At 34.7% G+C, this 20,803-nt stretch overlaps 1 protein-coding gene across 2 annotated transcripts; it reads right to left on the bottom strand.

The window, feature by feature from the left end:
• Window positions 1-8,573: 8,573 nt before the first annotated feature.
• On the bottom strand, window positions 8,574-19,573 carry LOC135101953 (RCC1 and BTB domain-containing protein 1-like). Of its 2 annotated transcripts, XM_064006403.1 has the most exons (12): window positions 19,359-19,573; window positions 16,428-16,577; window positions 15,622-15,833; window positions 15,050-15,208; window positions 14,552-14,656; window positions 13,807-14,038; window positions 13,470-13,627; window positions 12,982-13,106; window positions 12,314-12,411; window positions 11,168-11,298; window positions 10,409-10,462; window positions 8,717-8,997 (listed from the first exon to the last, which is right to left on the bottom strand). In XM_064006403.1, the coding sequence occupies exons 1-12, from the start codon at window positions 19,435-19,437 to the stop codon at window positions 8,857-8,859; spliced, it is 1,644 nt and encodes a 547-aa protein (XP_063862473.1). In that variant the 5' UTR covers window positions 19,438-19,573; the 3' UTR covers window positions 8,717-8,856. The 2 variants fall into 2 exon arrangements, with proteins under 2 accessions (XP_063862474.1, XP_063862473.1); XM_064006404.1 differs by lacking the exon at window positions 10,409-10,462 and having other exon boundaries at window positions 8,574-8,997; window positions 19,359-19,571.
• Between the last annotated feature and the right edge of the window lie 1,230 nt (window positions 19,574-20,803).

Raw genomic sequence — 20,803 nt, 5'->3', positions numbered from 1 at the left:
TATCAGCTTTCCATCACCTCTGAGTTAATATAACATGTTCAAAGTTAGGTCACAGTCATTTATCAGTCTCTTAGTCACTAAGACAACCACTTTTCCATGTCCAGATAGAATCCACATTGCCATATATAAAATTCAAGAAGTAAAATAATTTCACATCTAAACAAAATGGATTGCAAATACAGCCATTTCCTTTACTGCCTTCTTCCCTAAAATTCCTTTATACCAGTAAATCACCTTGATGGGTAATGAAATAGAATTACTACACCCAGCATGGAATACCCACCAAGAACATTGCTTCTGTGTAAATAATAATCTGAAAACTGAACTGTTGTAGCTCATTTTGTGGCCATTTGAAAAATATGAAAGCATTTTCAAATTCAATAAAGATTATTATTTGTAAAATGTATACTGAAAATAAACTAAATACTGAAAATAAACTAAGGAATATAGAGATATACAGTAAAGTATGCTATTTAAACTAGATTTATAATACAACCTGCACAACCAGTACACAAAATCTATAAATCAACTTGATCCCATGAATGTTATGAGATTTGTCTTAAACATCACAAAGCAGCCAATTAATTTTTGTTTATCTTTCAAGTAAACCAACATGGTCCTTCATCCCAGCTATTAAAAAAAGTAAATAAAAAGAAAAAACTTAAAGTGTCATTAGTGTACTGTAATTTGAATGAAAACTGAATAAAGAACAATATTTATCTTATTACTGCATTTATATTTAAATGAAACGGTTGTTGGATAATAAATGTAACAATCTTATTGCTGCATTTTTGTGTAAATGAAACCAGTGTTGAAAATGTGACCATCCAATGAACAATTATTCTATTTCTCTGATACCTTACTCACTCTACAGATGTCCCACAAGAAATGGTCACAACAGAAGAGCCTCCAGCTCTTCATCCAAATACTCCCTTCTTGATTATGTGAGAGCCATATTTTTCAAATAAAATATTCAAAAGATGAAATAAAGCTTTAGAAAATATATACAGTGAGGTACATGGCATACAGTGTATTTGACTTGGGAAAAACATATCCAACCACTGCAAAAAATAAGAATAAAAAACTTTGGTGTGTGTTGCTTATGACATAACTGTCACACAATTAACTCAACACTTAGTTTAGTGCAAAATTTACTGGTACATTTCCTAATAGTAAACATTATGCTGTGCATTGTAAGGTGAAAAGCATTGTTTAAACATGTTTTATTATACTTTTTAAGTGATTTTTTTTTTGAGGGGGGGAGGGGGGCATTTTCAAGAATAAAGTTTTGCCGTCAAACAAATTTTTCCCCACAAAATATTTGGAACAGATTACAGTTATAAGCCAATTACACCAGCATACTGCAGACAAATTCAAACACTCACTTAGATCTTTTTATTTGTCTTGGTTTATAGCTAAATTACTCTAAATTAATGTCTTCATGCCAACATCTGACAACTCACAGCTTAGTTCTCTGGCCATAAGGGTGTCCATCATTGTGCAAATCATAACTAACTGGAGATCTGACAATCCTAAGAATATGTCCTGATTAAACTGAAATTTAAGGCTAAACAAAGAGCATAAAATCCATTATCTGTCTGTGGTACAAAGAATAAAAAAATAAATAAAAAATAATACAAAATATGAAATCCCAACTCTACTTAGTATAAGAAACTATGAAAAGCTAACATTAATGGGAACAAGTTGCATTGTTTTCAGAATCAGTAATTTATGTAGAACTACAGTAATAATGTTAATCATTCCTACATCAGCACATGTTTTATTGCTGTGTGACATTACTGCCTGAGCTTCTTGTGGAAATGAAAGATAATTAATCAGCTAAACACATATTAAATGTACAGTACTTTGAGCAAAACCCTGGCATGGAAGAGTGACTGTCCAATAATCTTTCATGCACAGTATGTTGGCATAGACAACAATCACTTTTCTATCAGACTGCTTCTATTACCATGCTTTTATTTATAGTAGATATAATTCAATTAGTACCTACTCCATCACCTACAAAGAAAATATTTTCTTTGGCAATTATATAATGCTTAACTGAAATGTACTGGCCTCTGTTTAAGGATTAATGTTGATATCTCTCTGGACAGTCTTTTCTCTCCAAGCATCCATTATATCAAAGATTTAGGTTACATATGAGTCAGTGATGTTGATATGATGCAATACACAACTTTTTTCCTATCTTCAGAAAAAAATTTTCTTCAAATATTCATTGCAAATTAAAAATTTTCTTCAAGTGTCCATCACAAAAATAATCTGAATTTTTTATATCAGGTGACTCATATGCCAACTGGCTTTGGTGTGACAGGTATAGTATTACACTGTGCTGTCTCCCCACATTTTTTTGTGAATATTGAGCATTTTGTTGAGATACATGGTTTTGTTAATCTAGGTGTGTAAGCCACAACCTACATGGGAGTATATCACTCTTATGTATATCCTCATAAGACTGGTGATAAAACCTGGCAAAGTGTAAAGCAGTGAGTTGTGTTTGAATGAAGTCTTATTTGGTGGTCGAGACCCAAGGCAATATACAACAAACAAACACACCTATTCCCATGTGGTAAGATCAGACTCTCAAAAATATTATCCATAGCCTCTGTGCATTATAGATCAAGAGAGTGCTTATCAAATGATACTCCATAAGCCATAGATGCTTATGGAAAACTATTCTTAAATACCAAACCTTAAAAAAAAATATGTGATTGTCAACCACATAGTATATCTGTTTTAACCATTATATAACACTTCATTTAAACGCTTTCAACTTCCTTACAATTTGTTTCACACTATCATCAATTTTTAGTTAAATAAGGGTGATCTTCCTAGTAGGCTGTGGCTTTCACATCATCACTTCATTAACAAAACCATATCTCAAATAAATAAGATTCTTTACAAAACCATACACAGACAATAAAATCTGATGTTACAATCATCACACTCTATTAAGCACTCACCTTCTACATTCATATTCAAGTAATGTCTAGTCTGTGGGTTTAGCTGACTGAAAAAAAATAAAAATAAATGAAAAATAAGTAAATAAATAAATAATAATAATAATAATAATAATAATAATAATAATAATAATAATAATAATAATTTAGTCATGAACAGTTGAGAAAATTTTCCATAAAGAAAGAAAAGTCATCTTGTGCATCATACCACCAACACTGCTGAATTTGATTTCCCTATACTGTACTGTAATATGGAACACTGTAGTAAGACATAGGTGGCAACATAATGGAAATACTCTGCTCTACACTATACATCCTGATTTTGTATAGTTTCATATAATTTCTACCATCTTCAAATGCCACAGTTTTCCTCGACTCACAATAAGGAAAATTGTTCATAGCAGATCAATACTCCTTACTCTTTGGTGAGAATAACCTTAGAAGTATTGAAATATATGAATTATAGACAAAATACACAACAAAAATGGTAAATCATAATACTTGAAAATCTTAAATAGATACAAACTTGATGCAACTGTTTATCAAATTTATACTTGTTTATGAAGTTTGTAATAGATGAAATATTTATGTCAAGTAAGTAATGTTAACCAAAAGATAGGAGTGTGCTAGACATCAGAGGTCATATAGCACTACTGTATTAGTGGATTTGGAGTTATAAAGAGAAAGAGGGGTGTCAGAAGAGAGGGAGGAGGTGGGTATGTTGAAGGAAAGGTATTAAAATAGTAAGACAAGTGGGATTCAGATAAAGTATCTGATCTAGTGTTTATGCTAAATATTTCCCTTTCATTTTTCAAAAACTTACATGGTCTGTACACTGCAAAGTGTCACTATTGTTACACAAATAACACAATCAGCTAGTTCTTGCCAGATATCTTCTGTAATAAACAACTTTGATCCTCATTTGAAGAAACAAAGTATGCTTTGCCATTGGTGTCTGAGTAGCACACAATATCCTTTTTCCTGTTCTTTATATTTTGCTTCAAATATTACCCTTCAATCTGCTCTTGTTGAGGGCAAAACATTTATTATGACAGACTACTACTTCTCCTTCCTTAACAGATCATCAATGAAAAACTTTGCCACAACAAGCAGCTCTTACTGGAATGTATTGCATTGACAGAATTATAAAGTGTACAGTAGTCCCTTACAAGACATGATTAATGCAACAGTATACATGTATTGTGTTAGAAAATGTTTTGCACCACTAAGTGTGTGTGTGTGTGTGTGTGTGTTACTTTAGCAACCAAGAGCAAGAGATAAACTTAAACCATACACATTTCACCTCACCAGACAATCTCTAACAAATTTAATTGAAGTACCTTCTGCATGGCACTGATAATCCTGTTGATGATTTTTCAAAATTTTGAGGTCACTGACAATACAAATCTGCTGGCAAGGGCATGTGGAGTAGCTGTGCACAATCCTGTCAAGAAATGACTGTTCTGCTATTTGAGGAAGCTATGCCAGCTGTTTCAGCCAGTCTCATAATGCTGTTGATGAAGAGCATGGTGAAGACAACAAAGATACACACACTTCCCTCAAACTCTCCACAAAATATGTTGATCTGTTTCTTAAATTCAATGACAGGTACAGAGAAATTTAATGAAAAGTATGGAGAAAAGTTTGAATAATTCTTGGAACACATGAAAGAAATTTGGCACATGATTATCCACACATACAAGCAGATAAGAATCTTCAGTCCTGAGACCTTAAATTCCAACAACCCAGTACCAGAGTCATTGCTATATTCCCATGAACTTTCCTCTTCCTATGTAGTGTAATTTTTTAATTTGCAGCTGCATAGAAAATTCAGTATTAACTCTGGCAAATCCATGTAATGTTTTTACTCAACACTGAACATTTCATTGATAGTTTTCATGTTTTTTGAGGTAGCTGACTACAAAAGCATTGAAATGGACAAGCAACTGGAGAGTGGTCTGACCAGCTGCATTTGGAGTAAGAAAACCTACCTTGTTTTATAAACTGTCTCTGACATTTGGTAATGATAGTAATCTCTGATATTTGGTAATGATAGTAAGAGCACAGCTACTTCTCTTAAAGTCTTCATAAAACATGTTTTGTTCATTAACTTCTACTAATAATGAAAAATAAGGTGCATTTCCTGCTCCTGGATAGTACAACAACCATGGAATTGTTAAATCAAGAATTTTAGATTATCAAACCTGCGCAGACATGTGTTTCCACATGCTTATCTTACTTAGAAGTACCAATTCTTGTCATCCCATTTCTAAAAAATACTGTCTCAAATCTGTGTCTTACAAGGGACCACTGTATGTAAGCCCATTACTCATATATACATTTCTAAATTTCATATATGTATATGTAATGAATAATGATACACATTATATAATAGATACAAAGTAAAAATTACAGTACCTATGTACATGCATAGGTACTGTACTTGCACTGGGAGATATTTGCTGCCACTGTATCTCCTTTAAAACATGTTCATCTGCCTCAGTTAGTTCATATGAATCTTGCATCTCATTACATTCTACATTTCACAATACCATATCATTGTTCTAGGACAAACATATGGCAATGTACAATATATGGTAGACTGATGTCAGCATCTAGTTACACAAAATGTTAAAAGTTCTAGGAAAGAGGATACTGAAGCTGCATTTTAATGCATTAAACATCTCATATCCACATCTGTCACAACTAAATAAACATTCTTAGTTTTATCTCATGATACTTGGAGGGTATGCTGCATGTACCTGCAAAATAAAAATACAGTATGTAAGTAACTGCTGTAACACAGGGACTGCCACATGCAGGCCTGATGGTTTCTTTTAGCTTGCATTACAGTATTTTCTGATGTTCCTATGTTTGCACAATTAATCATAGTAACAAAACATGTAGTTCAGTTCTCTTAAAAAAATGCCTTGTCATACCAACATTTTCTTACAAGAATCTTGTGCAATCTGCACCTGGATAAGCTACTATGTTAACATAAAATCAGTTATGAGAAATACAAGATCCTGGAGTAGAGTGTCATTTTGTCAAAGACACATGAAAATACAGAGATAAATATTTCATAAAATTAAACATTATTTTCTAATCACTATGAATTAAGTATAAAAATATCAGATTTTGTTAAACTTTAAAGATAAAATCTTCCTTTAGGAAAACACAAAAAAATGACTAGTATCGGTCATGCAAACTTGAAGTTGCACACCCTTGCTCCTTCATTCACAACCAGAATTTCACATAAAAAGAATCTGCAATGATAGTTTTAAGACATGCTCATATCCTTCTATAGTTTCAACTTCAATCTTTATATGAAAATGCAATATTTCATTTTCTATAAGAATAACCTTTTTCATAATATTAATCATTCCTTCACTAAACCTATCCTGCTTCCAATCTACAGTTTCAGTTGACACAGTACAATAGCCTTTTCATTCCCCACAAATACAAAAATTTCTTTTTGTACACAAACCTTTCACTTTACAAAATATAATTAGCTTTCAATGGATGAAATTAACTTTAACATGAAAATAGAAATGGATACCAAGACTTTATGGCTTGAATTTTACCATAGAAGGAGCATGTGATTGATAACAATTACAATAAATCAAAACATCAAAAACTCATAAACTTATCTACTTATTTTCCTAATTCTCTTTTCAAGAGCTCATAGCATCACAGACGGAATGTTGCAATGATTTTACATTTATTCCTGGATAGAATAAATATCTTATTGATTCTAAATTAAACAGTAAAAGTCCTTTTAATCTGAAAGTTGTGGACTTTGAGTAATAGAGACAGAGAGAGAGAGAGAGAGAGAGAGAGAGAGAGAGAGAGAGAGAGAGAGAGAGAGAGAGAGAGAGAGAGAGAGAGAGAGAGAGAGAGAGAGAGAGAGAGAGAGAGAGAGAGAGAGAGAGAGAGAGAGAGAGAGAGAGAGAGAGAGAGAGAGAGAGAGAGAAAGCAATCACCTGAAAACATTTTGCTGATAGAGCTGGTTTCAAATTTATCTAATCTTTTACAACTTGTAAGCAATCATATTTTGAATACAACAAATAGATACAACTTGTGCTCATTCACAGGGTCAAACTGTTTCATGTTCAGTCAAGCCTCTAATTGTTATCAGACTATTAAAAGGAAGAGTTTAGATGATGAGATAAAAATAAACCAATAAATAGATAAATAAACAAATAAATGAATCAATAAAATGCTGAAGCTAACCAAAACTAATAATAACAACAATGAACAAAACATGAATGAAAAAATTATTAAACAACATCATCACTCACATTTTCTGAAGAATAATGTTTCATCTATTTATTTTTTTTGCGTGTGAAAAGGAGGAAAAAGCTTGTTCTATGAATCTGCATCCACACATGAATGGAGACAAACTTCCAATTCATTTATGTCTTAAGTGTGAGGCAGTTACATAGTGTATCCCAAGTGTTGGAATGTTTCAATACATTTAAAAAAAGATAAAAGAATAAAAGGACTTTCACTTAATATCACAATACATGAGAATCATAAAAGTTATCATAAGTTGAAAGAAATATATAAGCTTAGAAAATCTCACATGGAACACAAGGGTATGTTTCTGAAAGTACAATAATATACACAGCATTTCAGACAACATGCCATGCTTATAAAATTGTACTTTCATGAAAATGTTCTACATCAAACATTCCCCTTTTGTATGTTTCACAAATAATTGTCAACTCCCTAGTTCTTAAAAAATAATAAATAAATAAATAAATTACATGACAAAATTTAGTTACATTACAGTCAAATACCAACATACTGTGTGCCTCTGAAATCTAGACTAATATCTGCAATGTAAAATATACCTTCTGTAACTACAGTGGTACCTTGGGTTACAAATCCCTCTGGTTAGGAGTAATGCAGCATTTTTTTTCAAATATTCTTTACCACAACTAAAGAATCTTTAAAAAAAAAAAAAAAAAAAAAAATGCTGCTGCTTACAAGCAAAAACTTGAGTTACATGCACCTGAACAGGCAGAGGACTTGGCTTTTGTTTTCTATCAGGCAGCTGACAGTAAACAAAGACATGCCCAGCCACACTTGCTCTCCCCTGCTCTCAGTCACCATATGCTCTCATAGAGGAAACGGTTGTGCAATCATTTCCTCATTAATTTTTGCTCTCCAGTGTGTTCCTTGTGTTTTTATGTAAAGTTTGCTTTACATAAAACTGGCTGCAGTGGATGATGCTAGTATATGATCTTCTGGAGCAAATTAAACTCATAACCTGAGGTACCACAATAATTCTTTCTAAGCTGTGAAAGCAGTAATGAAGCTGCAAAAGTTAATAATATTAACCAAATTCTTTAAACTTCAAATGAAACTTCATAACCTGCAATTAACAATAAATCACTCACTAACATAGAAAGCATAACAAAACACATAACTTAAGAAATGAACCATAATCCTATAAAACAAATCATAAAAATATCACAGATCCTCTAGTAGCAGTAAAGTAACACAAATCTAACCTTGTATCAACCATGACTGCTGCTACAAATCACTGTGCAACTTACACACTTCCAGAAAGAGCTGGGATCGTCATTCTTTTTCTTTTCTTTTCTTATTTGTTCTGCATTGGAGCATCTGAAACTGTAAATTTAAAAAAATTTCTTAAAACATATCACACATCTCAGACATCACTGATGATTGGCTGTCCCCAAGATGAATGCTGATGATATTATCTCTCTTGTCACCACTGCCCGTATCAGACCACCACTGACCCCTTTGCCTTGCCACTCACAACACCCTGACTGTGACATTAAGAGTGTTGGCCGTGCCTGGGCTGCTGCTGCTGTTGTGAGATTCTCATCAACAAGTAGCTAGAATATCAGTACTTGAAGGCTCCATGCTGTGCTGCTCGTTGGATGAAGTTCTTAACTGTCAACTCATCTAGTGCCATGAATGCTTCTGTTTGTGCAACTTCTGTCATGTGATTCAGAGCAAATCGGAAGCAGAATTCCTCTAACTCCTGAAAGAAAAATTACTTGGTTAGGACATAAAAATAAGGATAACCTGGAAGTATGACAGGGCACACAGTTCATATCCAAGGGTTGAAAAGTTTAATCAAATCCCCGGCAAAGCAAATAATTTTTTGTTGCTTTCCTGTTGCACTTGAACTTATCAATCTACCAGAGAGCACATATAGACATAAATCAGGAGGCTGTGACCCACAACATTGGCAGGAGTGGATAACCAGCAATCCCTCCACAGTTATCTTGTTGCGATATACAGGAAAACAGCTATGCACATTCTGCCCTATCTCCATACCTACTGATATCCAGTTTGATTTTAAATTCTTGAATGTTCCTAGAATACACAATTTTTGCATCTGAACTGTTTCAGATTTCTATACTTTTGTGTGGAAAAACCATATTTCCCAGTACCTCTTCTACAGGTGGCCATTTTCTGTTTCTTGGTACATCCTATTATATTTCATTTCTAGTATAGGTGTGTGTGTGTGTGTGTGTGTGTGTGTGTGTGTGTGTGTGTGTGTGTGTGTGTGTGTGTGTGTGTGTGTGTGTGTGTGTGTGTGTGTGTGTGTGTGTGTGTGTGTGTGTGTGTGTGTGTGTGTGTGTGTGTGTGTGTGCATATATGAAGAACAAGAAATTATGTCATGCCACAAGATGGAAAAATAAGTTATGTGTAGACAAGTATAAATAAATAAGGATGATAATGGTCATGCAAAAGTCATTGTATACACTGGCTACAGTGAGTGAAAATTAACACATGCTACTTTACACTAATTCTTGAGACCATAGATATTCTTGAATTGTAGAGTAAATGGGACTACATTCTGTATTTGAACAAGAGGAAAACAAAAGGGGAAAATACAAAAGCAACTGAAGATCAAAACAATAGGGAGACAGCAAGGGCAAATGAGATCATAATGGAGGTAAGGAGGTAAGGAGAAACTGTGACTGAATGGGTGCACAAGATACCCAAGCTTCTATAGTACAATCAGTCTGCATGTATATCTAATCTCAATTTCTCTTGAAGTAATCATCAATGTTATTAACTGTTAATACACCAAGCCGATAACACTCTTATTATTCCACCATAAAGCCCATGAAGTAATCCAGATTAAAAAAGTAAATAAAATTCAACTATACACATTTGAATTAAACAAAACAAACAAATGTGGTCACTCTTTTAGTCAATTAACTCAAAAATGAAACTCTAAGTCTAATAAATAATGAAGAAACTTTATAAATCAAGATTAAGTAGCTTATTAATTTGAAAAAATCAAATGCAATAAAATTGTAAAACAGTCAACAAATTATGTAAATCGAGAAAACTCCATGCGGCATTATTTGGCTTCTGTTAAATTTATAGTGCTGGTGAGGAACAGTTACAGACTTCACAAAACCCTTTACCCTCACCTGCCACACTGTGCTTGAACAGGGGGACTCATCTACACATGTCCCATTCTGCCTCTTGAATCAGAATGAAAAAACAATATCAAGGTGTGTATTGTCAGTAGTGGTAGCATTGATAGCAAAAGAACAAAAATGAAAATTTAACGTTAAATAACTAAATATGAGTAACACAAATTAAATGTACACAAAATTTGTATAAATACAAAAAAGTCTGAAGAAAATTAATGTTGACTAATAAATAATAAACAAAGCATGATCAATAAATGCAATGCTACATATAAAATGCAAGAACATTATAAATGTATTCAGTGTGTACTTTCTGGACCATGTGCACTACCAGTTGTGCGAATATAAACTTCAGTTTCCTGTACATAAAACAAATGTGCTCTATGATTCATGTTGGACAGCTATATTTTACAAACATGTTTCATTGATACCCTGATACTGTTCCTCACCCAAATAAGGAAAAAACATTTGTTTAATCTAGATATTTTCTCAATTCCTGTTTCCAACAATTTTATGATAATCTCACAAAATTGGCTGAGCTTGCAATCTGGAAGAATTAACAGTGTGATATAGAGGTGCAAAAATGTATTAGTAAAACATACTTAGTAGCTAAATGACTATGCTAAGTGATAAATTTGGTACAGTCTATGAATTTGTACTAAGAAGATGGAGTTGTCAGAAACAGGAATTATCAAGATATGATGCACCATTATCTAATCTAAAGCTTGCAGTACTAAAATCTATGATTATACTTACTGTTGCTTCATATTTAATGGCAACAGCATAGAGCATTGCAGCATTTTCTGTGGTTATACCATGTCGAATTATACGTTCACAGTGGCGTTTCAGGGCCTCTTCACAGTATGCATTGGCCAAATCTAATAAACCTGAAATATATAAATGTCATATCAATTAACTCTGGTTTTACTGAATTAGCTGTTTAACTTTACATTCATGCCATTCTATTTAAGGTGAGAAAAATAATTTCTTAGACATGATATGGAGTTTTCATCACTATTATTATTTTAAAAGGCACATCCCCTACAGCAACTCACTAAGCTGTTGGGTTTAAGACAATCTATCAACACTTTAACACTTTATGTATCAAATTATTCTCATGTGCTTCATTGATCTACCTACTGTCAGTCTTTCATTTTAAAGCATTTCACATGTTTCAACTAGTCATTTGCATTTCTTCTCTTCTCATGGTTAATCTCTTGCAATCTATTTTCATCCCTTCAGGAATACATTTGATTCTATATCAGCTTCTAATACTAACATCATAAATTATGCTCTTTTTCAGCCATCTTTAATTTCTTGACATCTTTTCCAGACCAAGTTTTACGAAACCAAAGGGGATCACAAAATTCACATGAAGCATTCATGAATGAATTGGCCAATGGATGAAAGAGCACTTCACTTGGTCTTATGTGTGATGCCAAAAGACAAATCGGTGCAGATTTCAGAACACATTCTCATTCTACTATTAACCTGCACCTCTCTGTCTCATCACAAAGCCTCCACTTACAAATGGTGTGAACCTTACAGTACATTATAGAGCTGGTTCATATTAATTAAAGGCAACTTATATTGTTTATAAATAAAAGGCATCAGCTTATATGCTTCACATGTATACATTATCATCACCATCATCTTCACCACCATTATGACTTAGAATACAATAGCATAATGACAAATAGACATAAAGACAATAGCATAATGAACCAGACAATATAAACAAAAAATTAAGAATGAAAGTTTAACCATCAAACACAGACAACTTATGACTAAGAATACAATAGCATAATGACAACTAGACATAAAGACAATAGCATAATGAACCAGACAATATAAACAAAAAATTAAGAATGAAAGTTTAACCATCAAACACAGAGAACTTACCAATGGCATCCTCCGGTGAAACAACAACAGTATCAGTGTAAATGTACTGAAGGAATGCTCGAAACACAACAAAGGAATAATCCTTCACTTCCACTTCTCTGTTGAAAAAGAACACACAAAACTCTGGGTACAATCTTAAAAATTTATAGATTACTTAGATATATATATATATATATATATATATATATATATATATATATATATATATATATATATATATATATATATATATATATATATATATATTAATCTCTAAGTTTTATTTCTATTATCTCTTCTCCTTTTCTTCCACTGCTTTCTATATTTAATTGTTCTATAGACACCTACACCATATTCCTAACTCATTTTATCACTAGCTTCACTACATCCATCCCTGTGATTACCAACTACATCATTCCTGCACTTTAGATATAAATCTAAACTCTGCTCCTTTGTCATATAATAATTCATGTACTTTTATTGTGAATGACACTGGGACAACAAGTTTAAGCTTCTGTTGTGTTTCTATGATAATCAAATTCTAAACCTTTTTACTCTGCCAAAGATAAATATAAATACTTAACAAAAGTGTGTATGACCCACATTATAATTCCATTTTTTTCTTTTTTTTTTAGTTTTCAACAAAATTCTGCTCGTTATTCTAAATATTTCTACAAATTGTCACTTACTCTAAATTATTTTCTTTCCAGTGTTCTTGAAACATACTACGGAAGTATTGACACCTTATCTTGAGAACTGCTCGATGGGCTCTAATTCTACGGTCATCAACCACAAACACAACATCAGCCGTCTCCTGTTGAAACAAGTGCAGTAAGTAGCTACAGAATATCTTCAAGGTGTTTTAGATTAATATAATAATTTCCTATAACACATCATAATCATGATCATAATGATCATCATTTCCATTTAACATCCTTATTTTTCTTTACAAGGTTGGACAGCTGTCTTTCTTGGAGCAAAAGGTTTCTTTAGCTGGATGTCCTACTCTGATGGTAAGAAGGTTTGATTTTTTTGGGGTGCTCTTTTCCTAGGGGAGAAGGCTGATTCCACCATGTGGTGTAGATCCAATGAGCAGATGCACTTCATGGTGGGCAATAGGGTCATCATATCTATGTTTAATTCCTGTAACATATTAAAACTAAAATGTGATTATTACCTCATCATCCAAAGCAACTGACATTGCTTGGGCTAAGGAAGATCGTGTGAAGCCTGAGACATTGATTGGTTCATAAGTTACACTTGGAGATGCCCAAAGGGCAAATACTTCGTGCAAACTGCTAAATCCTGTCTCCATGGGAGCTACTACACTCTGACCTGCAAATAAAATACACAAATAAAATACAATTATAAAAAGTAATAGTCTATTATGTATCTATCAATGCACCTGGCCAATCTCTCTCTCTCTCTCTCTCTCTCTCTCTCTCTCTCTCTCTCTCTCTCTCTCTCTCTCTCTCTCTCTCTCTCTCTCTCAATGACAAACAAGTTATACATACCTTTACAATGTCCCCAGAAATATATTTTTGAGTTCTGAGTCATTGCAGCTGATAAGTGACAGCAGTGTGAGGAAGCAATATCAACAATACGTCCAAGTTCCTGTGCTACTCTGACTGGAACACACTGGTTAGCTTTGTTTCCTGTGCCCAGCTGTCCATAGCTATTGGCACCCCAAGCCCACAAGTTGCCCTCGTCACTTAATGCAAGTGTATGGGAATATCCACAAACAATCTGCAAACAAATTTAGGAAGAAACTGAGTGTGATAAATAAAGAGAACTTACACTTAAATGAGGTGCAAAAGAAAAGCAGAGGATGGAATATCAAAGTCATGGCAAAATAAAAAAAAAAAAAAAAAAAAAAAAAAATTGTGGAAAAGGCAGTTAAAAATGTAGATGGAATACTCTGAGAAACTTGCTAATGCAGGAATTAAAAAGGCAACAAGAAAAAAATGCAAAAGTGTTTCAATTAATACACCTCAGAAAAAAAAAGAAGTGAAAACACTTTAAGCCACCAAACAGGTCATTATAACCACAAAGAAAACAACATATAATAAAAGTAAAAAAAAAAAAAAGTTGCAAAGTCAGTGATGTTGGACAAATACATAAACACTAAACATTACAAGAAGTTGAAGATACCAAAAATGAGACTGCAGTATTATTTGTAAATCAGTTTGAACAGAACATTGTTCTCCCAAGAAATGTGGATTAAGCAACTATTCATGATGCATTTCAAGAACACCTTACCTTTGTGATCACACCCTGGAGAGCTGTCACTCTACTTGGGCTCTGTTGGTTCACATTGTTCCCAAGACCAAGCTGCCCACTGCTGTTCAACCCCCAACCATATACCTGATGGAAAATACACCATGAGAACAAAATTTAATCTGATTATTGGGAGGCATAAAGTATTCATAGCTGTCTATGAATAAAGTGACGGAAGCATAGCATGTTTCAAATCTTATGCACATAAAATTTTAAAAAATGTGGTTTATTCATAAATCTTGAAAAAGAAAAGAAAAATATTTCTACAAAAACATTAATTTAAACAATTACAGTACCAAACTCTGAAAGACCAATCATAATGTGCACATACTATGAAAATGAACTAGCAGTATACTACCATGTGGGTGGCATTATTAACTCCTAACTAATATGAAGATTTCTTTTGATTATGATTAAATAAAAAATAAAAAAGAACTTCCCTAAAGCAAACATAAGATATATGTATGCCTACACACTCACTTCTCCATTATCCATGACTGCCATGGAGGATGTCTGGCCACAGGCTATGTCAACAACTTGCCTCCCACCTATGTTTCCGATAACTCGTCGAGGGGTTGGCTGATTTGTTGTTGTTCCTGATCCAACTTGTCCATAATTGTTTTGACCCCAAGCCAGCACCTGTTTCAGAATAAGAGTTATTAATATAAGAATAATATGCACTGGGTTAGGAAAACACGTGTCTCCATTATCATAATATCATTACCCTAAAAATATCTATTTACAAATAATTGTGATATAACTGGTGTTTTAACAATATCTTTCATAAAGCTTTTTTGATATCTTACTTAGTAGATATCTCACTTGTTTTACTGCTTTAAAGTTTCTCATGACCTTTGAAAAAACATGCAAACTTATGCATAACTACCACTCATTTTCAGATTTCACATCACTTCAAGTCAAAAAGTTTATTTTCTGATTTTTCTTCTACTTGAAGTAACTTCTCTAAATAATAATAATAATAATAATAATAATAATAACATAAAATAGAAAAGTCTCCTGAAAATCAACAACAAACATTTCTCCTAACCTACCTCTCCCTCTTCCGTCAATGCAAGTGAATGGTGTGACCCAGCAGCGATCCTTGTCACCCGCTTGTTATGCAGGTGTGTGGTGACCAGATAAGGTGTGAGTCCCTGATTGGTGGATCCATTACCTAGTTGACAGTACCCATTGTGGCCCCAGGAATATAACTCTCCACTCTCTGTATAGGCCAACACATGAGGACCACTGCCATATGCAATACCTGCAAAATATACAAATTCTATTACTTGTACATCATAAGATTGGAACTACATCTTCATCAGCTTGCAATATAACATATGAGCATACTCAAAGAACATATTGAACAGCTAAACATCGTAAGATTTTACTACTTCTGAAGCAAAAAGTAAAGGAAATAAAATCAGTATCATAATCTCCATTGCAATGGATAAATACTTAAATGAAAAGATAAATAAGTAAATAAATATTGTGAATAAGTAAGTGAATATTAACATTATTACTACCACTTCTACCACAATCATCCCTTTTCCAAGATGACATTAATGAAAGAAGAATACATTAAACTGACAAAATAAAAAGTCAAAGCCTTTTCTGTTTCTTTTCATATTTTGGGGAGAATATTATTTATACCACTTAGGAGTCAACAGCCCTCTCCTGTTCTTTCTTTTGGCTATCTCGTGCAATAATCACATCTTCAAAACTATAACTATAAAACTTAAAATTTAAATGTTGATGACCTCTTCTGCCATAAGTTTATACACTTTAAGTAAGACACCACAAGCTTTTGGAATCTTTCACAAAAGAGTGTTACAGTCAAATTTATGAGGAACATTACCTTTCACTTTTTTTTGGCAGAGGGGTTCAATTTTCCGAGGCTCCATGGTGCTGTTCTGGTCCCCAACTCCAAGGCAACCAGCACCATTGAACCCCATGGCGTAAACATCATCATCCTTGGTCACTATGATAGCCTCGTTTCCTATGCTTCCTGGACATCAAAACAGCAACTTGTAATTCATGTGGAGTTCAAATGTCAATGTGCACCATATATAACAGAAAATAAACTAGTATGTTGATATTCAAAAGTGACAAATACTAAGAAGCCTACTATTAGCACCCTTCCTCTGAATCCTCCCCTTGTTCCTCTTTCCATCAGTCACCTAGCCATGCAAGCCAAACTAACAGCCTTGCTACAGTCACACCCATGTAACAATGAAGGGCATCTGAAGACTACATTTGATTACACTCTAAAACCTTTTGGCTAAAGCACTGCTAACTAAGCATAACAGACCATGTTTTACATCTACCATAACTGTTAAGAGACTGACAATACAACATTACATCGAGACAAGGCTTTGAACAATTGATTGACCCGCAATGGACACTGGTTGACTGGCAGTGAGAGCACCGAATCAGTCAGACCATGCACAGATGCACTGAACTCCAGCTCAATCCACTGTATCCACTACAACAATACAAACATTTTGCTTGCATCATTTCATGAGTGGTTCTATAAAGCAGAGGCAAGACATAAATTTGGCTCAATCTCAAATTTGTTAACAGCTGCTAATGCTTACAAAGAATTAAGTAATGTTTAGAGTTGCTAATGCTTACTAAGAATCAAGTAATGTTGAGAGTTGCTGAAGCTTGCTAAGAATCAAGTAATGTGGAGGTTCAAAATACTCCAGGATACTGAGGTCTAGGAGAGGGAAGATCAGCTGTACCTGGTGCTGTTTATCATACTGTATTGCAGTTTTGGGATCAGAGGACACTCTAATACTCTCTCCAAAAATCTCTCCACCTCCATTCCACTCTTCTCCTTTTGAATTCATGTGTGCTTTATGCCCCTGGTTTGTTACCAAGTGGAATTTAACCCATATAAGGGTTATCCGTGATACTGTTCTTCAAAACCAGGTCAAGGTTTAGGATAGGTAGACTAGTAAAAAGGAGAAGCAAAGATGAACCCAACAATATAAAGTAGCGCGAGTGGAACAGACAGCCAATCACGGGAAGCCAAGGCAAGCAAAGGAAAAAGAAGGACGTGACACAGGGACCTTCTGTTTGTCCCTCGTTCTTTCTGGCTTCAGCTTGCAGACAAAGCAGACCTCCTCACACCTACTTGCTGTAAATTCCATGTGGTCACCCCAGTGCTCCCCAAACCCTCCAGCAGACACGGTGAGTGGACATGAAGGACGTGAACACAGTGGTTGGCCGTGATGCCAGACCGGTAGACAAGGAGAATGACAAGCCATCTTTTATCCAGATTCATCTAGTGGCTACAGAGGTTACAGTGGCATCCCTAGTGGCAGCAGTTCTCCACAATCAGTCACCAACTTCTACCCTCACCTGCTGCCTATGACTGTGCTGGGGAATACCAGACCACTTGACTCCTCTCTGCTGGGGTGTCTCCCCCTTGTCTTGAGGGCCAGTGGAACCAGAATTACAGACCAATGCCATTCCCTCTACCCACCACACTTCACCACCTCACAGCTAAGCTACTGCAGTTTCTTTTGTCTCCATTAGGGTCTAGCTAAGTGTAGTCCTCCCTCTTTTGGGTCACCATGGGAATCATTAGGTAGGGTCATCCCTCCTTGGCCTGGGATAACTTTGGGCTTCCTACTTATCCTGAAAATATTTCTCCATATTTTTTTTATTTATTTATTTACTTTTTTTCTGTGAAGTAAGTTTGTTTGTAAAGTCCACCACAGAAATTGTTAACCATTATTTTCTTATCACCCTCTTAATATTAGGATATCAGCTGGGTTGTCTGGTTATTGTTTTTTTGGTAAATTTATAGTTTAAGCCAATGTCCCCAATCTCTACCCACGGCCCACGGCGTTATTATTAATTTCCGACAAGTAGTGTAATCATTAGAAATGATGTGAATAGTGAGAACAAAATGAGGTAGGTTATTACCACGTAGTGTGTAATGGCTTAAACTATAATAAAACCCTAACCTAACCTAACCTAACAACTGAAGTTCAGGCAACAATACAACATTTATGTTTACCTGTGGACTTAGAAAAGTTAAGAGCGCTGTGCATTCCCAGGCCTATTGTGGCATTGTTATTAATTTCCGACAAGTAGTGTAATCATTAGAAATGATGTGAATAGTGAGAAGAACAAAATGAGGTAAGTTATTACAACGTAGTGTGTAATGGCTTAAACTATAATAAAACCGTTTTTTTTTTATAGACATTTTTTTCTTTTATTATCTATGGTTTGAGTTCCTCAGGTAGGCGAGTCAGTAGTCTGGAGATTCTCTAATGTATGACTAGGTATGCTGGCACTATACAAAATGCAATAATATCTTAAAATGTGATAAAGTTGCCATGTCAACATGTCAACAGTAACTAATTAAGTGGGTTGCGGAATGACAGATGAATGATTCTTTCAAGGCCACTGAGCATCAAAAAGCAGTCACCACGACCTATCACAAGTCTGGAGCCACTATGTCAGCTTCCCCAGTCACCACCACCACCATCGTCACTGCAAGTCCCAGTCATCACCATCAGAATGTAAACACCCTTTATCACCACTACGAACACCACTTCTATCATGTCAACACCATCAACCATTACCCTCACCATCACCATGTAAACACGCCTACCATCACCATTTACACTGACCACCATCACAATTACAACAGCGTAAACAATCCTTCACCAATAAAACAACTCCCATGATCACCACCACAAAGGAGACAAAACAATAGCTTTAGTCATAACCTTGTAACACACACCCACATACACAGACACTCTCATCTCACCAAACACGCAGGCAAGCTTCATCTTCTCCACAAACTCCGGCTTAAGGAGGCTGAAAATGGGCCACTTTTCGAGCTCCATGGTGAGGAAGCGACGGATTTAAGAAGCAGCGGAAGAGACGGACCACCGACGGCTCACCATGACGGGAGGGTGACACTGGCGGCTGGCAGTGGCACAGGGCCTGGGAGGACTCGTCTTTCACCCCGTCTGGCCTTCATCCCTTCTAGTAATCTACATAAAAGGAAACAATGTGATAATTGCATCCAGATATTTGCAAGTGCATACTCTAACTTAGAGCGACGAACTATTTGGTGCTGAACATTATGAGAGAGAGAGAGAGAGAGAGAGAGAGAGAGAGAGAGAGAGAGAGAGTACATCCTTAATGCTTTTACACATGCACTTATTTTCAGGTAATGAACAGAAGCACAGACTACATTTTCGAGTTAAAGATCTGCAAAGCCTGGCAGAAAGTAACAAAGCTTGCTGACAGATATGCTCAACACTGCGACTGACACGGCAGTGCTCTTGTAATAAATCATCATGGAAACATTCAGCAGACTTATCTTTTGTGAACTGGATTGCTAACAGCTAATGAAAAAATATTTAAGAGTAAAATCTCTCTCTCTCTCTCTCTCTCTCTCTCTCTCTCTCTCTCTCTCTCTCTCTCTCTCTCTCTCTGCACAACACGTACATGCCCCTTCGGCTGCTAAAAAAAAAAAAAAAATATATATATATATATATATATATATATATATATATATATATATATATATATATATATATATATATATATATATATATATATATACAGGACACGAAGTACGTAGTGGTAGATATGTTGAGCTGTTGTGTGTGTTTGTGTCTGTACTTGGTGATAGATTTTATTAGTATTGGTAACCCAGCCCGGCACGAAGCTGAGGTCTGGAATGAGTGACGGTTGACCTGACCTCCATGAAGAGAACACCTGCATTATGATGCCTCGGCGGGGTCAAGTCGCTTTGTGTGTGTGTGTGTGTGTGTGTGTGTGTATCGACAATCGTCACAGTACCAATACATCTATATATTGAAAATATGACAGGATAAATTGAGGAAGATAACTTATAGGTCAACTTCTATGGAACACCGTCTCTCCTCTATTAAAACTCATCTTTTTTTTTTTCTCACTGAAACTGCTCTGAGGCAGCTGACAGTAGCTCCTTCTGTGTTCCCTTCTACTTTATCTTAATTTTCAGTCCCAAGCTGGATGTTGCATCTATGTGGGCAACGGCTTAACTTGCTTTCGTGTCCACGCTCAGAATTTTCCACCATCTGGCTACGATTACAGTCACTCTCAAACTAAATATATATATATATATATATATATATATATATATATATATATATATATATATATATATATATATATATATATATATATACGTATATAAAATCTTTGACTACTTAACTT

The sequence above is a fragment of the Scylla paramamosain genome, chromosome 7 (genome assembly GCF_035594125.1).
Source record: "Scylla paramamosain isolate STU-SP2022 chromosome 7, ASM3559412v1, whole genome shotgun sequence".
Lineage (NCBI taxonomy): Eukaryota > Metazoa > Arthropoda > Malacostraca > Decapoda > Portunidae > Scylla > Scylla paramamosain.
This window is presented reverse-complemented; position numbering and strand designations above follow the sequence as displayed.

Coding starts and splice junctions, on each gene's coding strand:
- LOC135101953 (XM_064006403.1), bottom strand. CDS start 19,437: ATGGAGCTCGAAAAGTGGCCCATTTTCAGCCTCCTTAAGCCGGAGTTT. Junction 15,209..15,621: donor CATTGACGGAAGAGGGAGAG/GTAGGTTAGGAG, acceptor ATTCTGAAACAG/GTGCTGGCTTGGGGTCAAAA. Junction 8,998..10,408: donor GTTCAAGCACAGTGTGGCAG/GTGAGGGTAAAG, acceptor TTTTTCTTTCAG/GAGTTAGAGGAATTCTGCTT.